The 7,530-nt window shown below is 45.3% G+C and overlaps 1 protein-coding gene across 1 annotated transcript; it reads left to right on the top strand.

Annotated features, from left to right (window-relative positions):
• Positions 1-252: 252 nt before the first annotated feature.
• LOC109884105 (heparan sulfate glucosamine 3-O-sulfotransferase 3B1) lies at positions 253-6,627 on the top strand. Its single transcript, XM_020476108.2, is given in 3 exon segments — positions 253-670; positions 672-796; positions 5,982-6,627. Coding segments are annotated over 3 exon segments (1,071 nt in total). The 5' UTR covers positions 253-346; the 3' UTR covers positions 6,604-6,627.
• Positions 6,628-7,530: the final 903 nt, after the last annotated feature.

The raw sequence follows: 7,530 nt of genomic DNA, 5'->3' as shown, positions 1-7,530 counted from the left end.
AAGATGCGCACAGCTTCTCCAGATTATGGTTAATATAGCAGTGTCAGATGAGCAAGAACATACTATACTAACTGTGTGTGGAAAGATTACACCGTCGTTTATGTCCAACAAAATATTGTTATTATAGAAAGAAGGAACAATTTATTGCGATGAACAGTTTAGAGATCAACAACGTGTCAGTATGGGATGACAAGCGTATTTGGCACTTCGCTTGGAAACAGCCGGTGCACCATGTTTTTGGGCATGGAATTATGATTATGTGCTTTTGCTTACAAGAATACCAGATGCACCGAAAGAAGAGATGTGTTGTTCATAGAATGGCCTCAATTTGTTTGTGGAAGAAGGTATGGCTGGTTCTCATCACATTCAACAAGACGTTCCGCGAGTCCTGCATAAACTTCTCTTTGTGTTCTCCCTTGCTGTGGTTTGCGCGTCGCTGTACTTCATTCTCTCCGGCTGCTGTGATTTTATTTTAGTGGATACTGCGAAACATTTGAAGCAAACCTCTCAACTTTTACCTTTGACTGAGCTTTTCCAAAGGAAGAATACCTCATTTGAGAAGAGGGCTACAGATATCGGTGTGCGCTCACCAGGTGCAGTTGGTGCGCAATCAGCCAATGTTGGTAAGGACTGGACCGCAGCAAGGCGACTACCCCAAGCAATCATCATAGGGGGTGAAAAAGGGCGGAACACGAGCTCTTTTGGAATTCCTAAGACTTCATCCTGACATTCGAGCACTTGGCTCTGAACCTCACTTTTTCGACAGACATTACTCACGTGGGTTGAATTGGTACAGGTATGTACCTACCAACCTATCGATGATGATGATGAGTATGATGATTAGAATGATTAGAATGATAATGCTGAAACACACATTTGTGTTTGGTTGATATTTGTTTATATACACTTCTCAAAAAAATAAAGGGAACACTTAAACAACACAATGTAACTCCAAGTAAATCACACTTCTGTGAAATCAAACTGTCCACTTAGGAAGCAACACTGATTGACAATACATTTCACATGCTGTTGTGCAAATGGAAGAGACAACAGGTGAAAATTATAGGCAATTAGCAAGACACCCCCAATAAAGGAGTGGTTCTGCAGGTGGGGACCACAGACCACTTCTCAGTTCCTATGCTTCCTGGCTGATGTTTTGGTCACTTTTGAATGCTGGCGGTGCTTTCACTCTAGTGGTAGCATGAGACGGAGTTTACAACCCACACAAGTGGCTTAGGTAGTGCAGCTCATCCAGGATGGCACATCAATGCGAGCTGTGGCAAGAAGGTTTGCTGTGTCTGTCAGTGTAGTGTCCAGAGCATGGAGGTGCTACCAGGAGACAGGCCAGTACATCAGGAGACGTGGAGGAGGGCAACAACCCAGCAGCAGGACCGCTACCTCCGCCTTTATGCAAGGAGGAGCAGGAGGAGCACTGCCAGAGCCCTGCAAAATGACCTCCAGCAGGCCACAAATATGCATGTGTCTGCTCAAACGGTCAGAAACAGACTCCATGAGGGTGGTATGAGGGCCCGACGTCCACAGGTGGGGGTTGTGCTTACAGCCCAACACCATGCAGGACGTTTGGCATTTGCCAGAGAACATCAAATCAAATCAAATCAAATTTATTTATATAGCCCTTCGTACATCAGCTGATATCTCAAAGTGCTGTACAGAAACCCAGCCTAAAACCCCAAACAGCAAGCAATGCAGGTGTAGAAGCACGGTGGCTAGGAAAAACTCCCTAGAAAGGCCAAAACCTAGGAAGAAACCTAGAGAGGAACCAGGCTATGTGGGGTGGTCAGTCCTCTTCTGGCTGTGCCAGGTGGAGATTATAACAGAACATGGCCAAGATGTTCAAATGTTCATAAATGACCAGCATGGTCACCAAGATTGGCAAATTCGCCACTGGTGCCCTGTGCTCTTCACAGATGAAAGCAAGTTCACACTGAGCACGTGACAGATGTGACAGAGTCTAGAGACGCCGTAGAGAACGTTCTGCTGCTTGCAACATGCTCCAGCATGACCGGTTTGGCGGTGGGGTCAGTCATGGTGTGGGGTGGCATTTCTTTGGGGGGGCCGCACAGCCCTCCATGTGCTCGCCAGAGGTAGCCTGACTGCCATTAGGTACCGAGATGAGATCCTCAGACCTCTTGTGAGACCATATGCTGGTGCGGTTGGCCCTGGGTTCCTCCTAATGCAAGACAATGCTAGACCTCATGTGACTGGAGTGTGTCAGCAGTTCCTGCAAGAGGAAGGCATTGATGCTATGGAATGGCCCGCCCGTTCCCCAGACCTGAATCCAATTGAGCACATCTGGGACATCATGTCTCGTTCCATCCACCAACGCCACATTGCACTACAGACTTGTTTTTCAATGTTTACCTTCCTGTCGTCTGTTCCGTTAGCTTAGCAGACAGTACACGACCTTTTGGGTTGGATATGTTTCCTGTGTTAACCTGGAAACCTGAACCTGAATTCCAAAATAACCTGCCCAGGGACTGCGGTTGAAAATTAGCCGGTTGGCTAAAACCGGCACTTTTACTGAAATGTTGATTAATGTGCACTGTCCCTTTAAAAATTAAAATAAACTCAAACTCAAACTGTCCAGGAGTTGGCGGATGCTTTAGTCCAGGTCTGGGAGGAGATCCCTCAGGAGACCATCCGCACCTCATCAGGAGCATGCCCAGGCGTTGTAGGGAGGTCATACAGGCACGTGGAGACCCCACACACTACTGAGCCTCATTTTTTACTTGTTTTAAGGACATTACATCAAAGTTGGATCAGCCTGTAGTGTGCTTTTCCACTTTAATTTTGAGTGTCACTCCAAATCCATACCTCCATGGGTTGATAAATTTTATTTCCATTGATCATTTTTGTGTGATTTTGTTGTCAGCACATTCAACTATGTAAAAAATATTTCATTCATTCAGATCTAGGATGTGTTATTTTAGTGTTCCCTTTATTTTTTTGAGCAGTGTATATTTGATTGACAGGAGGGTTTCATTGTTTGTGTTCTGATTATGTTTACAACTTGCAAAAGGTGTAGAATGATGCACATTCTTCCTTGGAATTGCTGTTTGCTCATGGTCAGCCGTGTGTATTGCAAGTTAAAGGGGTTATTTAATGGCTGGGAGAATTTCTCTATGGGCTGTCCTACATTAATGGGCTGTCCTACATTAATGGGCTGTCCTACATTAATGGGCTGTCCTACATTAACTTTTTTTTAAATGTATTTAACCTTTAATTAACTAGGCAAGTCAGTTAAGAACAAATTATTATTTACAATGACGGCCTAGCCCCAATGATGGCCTAGCCCCAATGATGGCCTACCCCCAATGACGGCCTAGCCCCAATGATGGCCTAGCCCCAATGATGGCCTAGCCCCAATGATGGCCTAGCCCCAATGATGGCCTAGCCCCAATGATGGCCTAGCCCCAATGACGGCCTAGCCCCAATGATGGCCTAGCCCCAATGACGGCCTACCCCCAATGACGGCCTAGCCCCAATGACGGCCTAGCCCCAATGACGGCCTACCCCCAATGACGGCCTACCCCCAATGACGGCCTAGCCCCAATGACGGCCTAGCCCCAATGACGGCCTAGCCCCAATGATGGCCTAGCCCCAATGATGGCCTAGCCCCAATGATGGCCTAGCCCCAATGACGGCCTAGCCCCAATGACGGCCTAGCCCCAATGACGGCCTACCCCCAATGACGGCCTAGCCCCAATGACGGCCTACCCCCAATGACGGCCTAGCCCCAATGACGGCCTACCCCCAATGACGGCCTAGCCCCAATGACGGCCTAGCCCCAATGACGGCCTAGCCCCAATGACGGCCTAGCCCCAATGACGGCCTAGCCCCAATGACGGCCTAGCCCCAGCCCCATCAAACCCTAACCCGGATGTGCACCGCCCTATGGGACTCCCAATCACAGCCGGTTGTGATACAGCCTGGGATCGGACCAGAGTCTGTAGTGACACCCCTAGCACTCAGAAGCAGTGCCTTAGACCGCTGAACATGGCCCATACATACACTCTGAAGAACAACTGTAAAATCAGTAACACAAATATTATGCAGCAATGTTCTCTATGCCATTGTTATTTTATCATTTGGACTGTTCTCCAAAAACAAATAAATGTACCAAACATTCCCCCAACTCCTGAACCTAACATCTGCTACATGATCACTCAATCAATCAAACGTTATTATATAGCACATTTCTTACAACAAATGCATTTCAAGGTGCTTGGACTAACAGTGCCCCACAATATGGACATTGTTCTCTCCCTTGTTTGATGTCTGTGGTGAGCGGTTATTTTTAGTTTTTTAAACAACTAATTGACCAACTTTGGTTCAATTATTTGAATTCCATTTTGTTCAGTTTTCTTCTGTGCGCTCAATGCGCTCATTGTACAGTTTCTCTCGAGATACATCAGATTTAGCCTCAGCTGTGCGATGTAGTAAGGAGTTGTAGTTTCCAACAGGCCAATATTCTATTGTTTAGTGCGTAAAACGTGAGAATTAACTTCAATGACCACAATCCCTTGTGCATCTACTTGTCCGGTCTTTGTTTCTTTTACGCCTGCTATGGAAGAGACAGAAAAATGTGCGATAATGAGGTGCTATAGAGCAGCTGTTGCTTCATGAGGGTTTATCTCTACCTGAAAATACTGTACATGATCTAAGTGATTGATATTTGGCATTCAGCAGTCATAAAAGTATGCCGGGCTACAAAATTGTGATTTTGTCAGACTGCATAGACAACAGCTCAATAGAGATGAGATCATGACTTAGAATTAAATAATAAAGTTACTAAATAAAACAAATGTAGTATACACAACAACTGAAATATTTTATTAAAGTAATGTGAATAAGTGATGGTTCATAAGGGATAAGCAGTAATGGACAGTCACTACCATCATGTGACTTTTATTGATGGTTTTATTCTGTCTTGATACAGATTCAGGCCACACAATGCATGGTGCATTTAATGTTTTAAAAAATGATTGAAACTTGAAATGGAAAACCATGATAATTTTTTTATAATCGGACCGAACTGACCTCAAAAAGCACTAATCGTCAAAAAGCATTAATCGCTCAGCACTGTTGATGTCTGAAGTATCATACTGTCTGTTCCCAAAATGGAAATATTCATCAAGCTGCTTGGTCAAAGTATAGCACCACATGGTCTAATGAGAATATGCACTGGTGTATACATTGTTTCTGCTGAGAGGAAAATAATCAAGGCTCTTTATTGAAACACTACCCATGGAATTGAACTCGATCTTGTTAATGGTTAGATAACAGCTCCAAGGGAGAAAAGCTGAGTGCAAATGCCAAGTGAGTCAATGCAACACAAAAACAACATATTCTGCCATTGGTCTCCAGGGAAAATCAAAAGTGGGCTCACTAATGGACTTTGCTTGTATTTGTGTGCTCCCTCCCTCCTCCTTTCTCCCAGTCTCTCTTTCTTCCTTCCTTCCATTCTTTCTCTCTTGTCCTTCATCTGGATTTCTACTCAGGCAGACAGCCGAGTGTGTCCTCTCTCTCTCCCTGGTAGCACATGCTCTTACAAGGGGTGTGTACGAGTTTCAGTGGCCCTCAGCCCTCGTTCAGTTGAATGGGAGTGTATTAACATCTGGCAGGGAGGAAGAGCTGAGTGAGACTGGAGAGCACACTGGGGAAAACTATATAACACCATGTAAATTATTAAGAACCAGCAGGCATGTTGGCTTCATTGGCACAGGATGACATAGAGATCTGTGGGGAGTGAGCATGACCAGATAGATCATGGTGTTAAAGGATGATTCAGTCCCTTTATTTGGCTATAGGCCTCAATCAATAGTACCTTGGATTGGTTGATGGTTATTCAAAGAATTAACCCTCTCTTCGATCTAAAACAAATGGATATGGCTATATTCTAATTTGGCTGTATTTTGTATATTTGATATAAGATTGAACAGCTTCATTGTCCCTCTCAGGAACCTGATGCCCAAAGCTCTGGAGGGCCAGGTGGTCCTGGAGAAGACACCCAGGTACTTTGTGACGGCGGATAGCCCCGGCCGGATCCACTCCATGTCCCAGGAGGTCAAACTGATCGTGGTGGTGCGTGACCCTGTGACCCGCGCCATCTCTGACTACACCCAGATCATATCCAAGACTCCTGGCGTTCCCAGCTTTGAGACCCTGACGTTCCATAACGGGACGGAGGAGGTGTTGAAGGTGGACTCCCTGTGGAGCCCCATCTGGATTGGCCTGTATGCTCTGCACCTGGAGAGGTGGCTGGCCCACTTCCCCTTGGAACAGATCCACTTTGTCCATGGGGAGAGGCTAGTGAGCGACCCTGCAGGGGAGCTGGGCAGAGTCCAAGACTTTCTGGGACTTCAGAGGATCATCACAGACAAACACTTCTACTTCAACAAGACGAAGGGTTTCCCCTGCCTGAAGAAGCCAGAGGGCAGCAGCAAGCCCCACTGCCTGGGCAGAACCAAGGGCAGGCCACATGCTGACATCCATCCTCAGGTCATCCTCAGGTTACGTCAGTTCTACCAGCCACACAACCTGCGCTTCTACCAGATGACAGGGCAGGACTTTGGCTGGTAGGATGGGAGCCTAGAATGAGGTGGAAAAAAGATGATACCATCGTTACTGTTCAAAACACAGGCTGCACGAAGAGGATACAGGACAGAGCTTGAATTGGTGTATTTTGTGACGGTCCTGATGTCATCTGGAGTAACTCAAGTCCTCATGCAACCTGTATTGGCAAACAAATCAAAACAGTCACACTTTATTTTGTGACAGTTAAACTGCAAGAAGTAACATGAGTAATGCCATAGGTCTACTGTGTAACACCATAGACGTACAGAGGAAAGTGACAGCAACATCCACCGTTGGAAAGCAGGTCCTCAGAACTCTAGTGTGAACTTACCCTTTACTCCACTAGATGGCAGTCCTTCCCCAACAGAGGCTTAGACAGTATTGTCGAAGTACTGTAACTACTTGGAAAAATGTGGATTTGTGGTCATGATCGTCATACACATTTTTTTCTGTAGTCAGATTGAGCAAGTATTACCATAAGAAATTACATGGCATCCCTTAATTTAAATCCAAGACAATTCAAGGCAGCTGCATGGGCAAATACTTGAAATATTTAGTAGAGTCCTGCATTGATCCATTCAGTCTGTAGTCGTTTGCAGTTGGTTTTCATTTAAATATTCCCTAGTTATGAGGGGCATTTAAACCCATTTCCTCAATATTACCAAGAATCATAGACAGATTCACAGTCTGTATTGCCCTTCATTTCTGACAAAGTTTGTGTTCAATACATTTCCTGTGTATGTTTATGGGTGCTGCTTTTTCTTCATTACATTCTGAAGCAAATATTAAGATCCAACTTTCTCTCAAACACAAACTTACATACAGCACATATAAACATAAGCACCATATTGTAACCTACTGTACGTGTTGGAAATAGCCGTCTGTACACCAAGCATCCATATGGCAACTAGACTTGGCTGATATTTGCAGCCC

The sequence above is a fragment of the Oncorhynchus kisutch genome, linkage group LG6, assembly GCF_002021735.2.
Source record: "Oncorhynchus kisutch isolate 150728-3 linkage group LG6, Okis_V2, whole genome shotgun sequence".
NCBI classification, from domain to species: Eukaryota; Metazoa; Chordata; class Actinopteri; order Salmoniformes; family Salmonidae; genus Oncorhynchus; species Oncorhynchus kisutch.
Note: the sequence above shows the minus strand (reverse complement) of the source record. Positions and strands in the feature narration are given on the sequence as shown.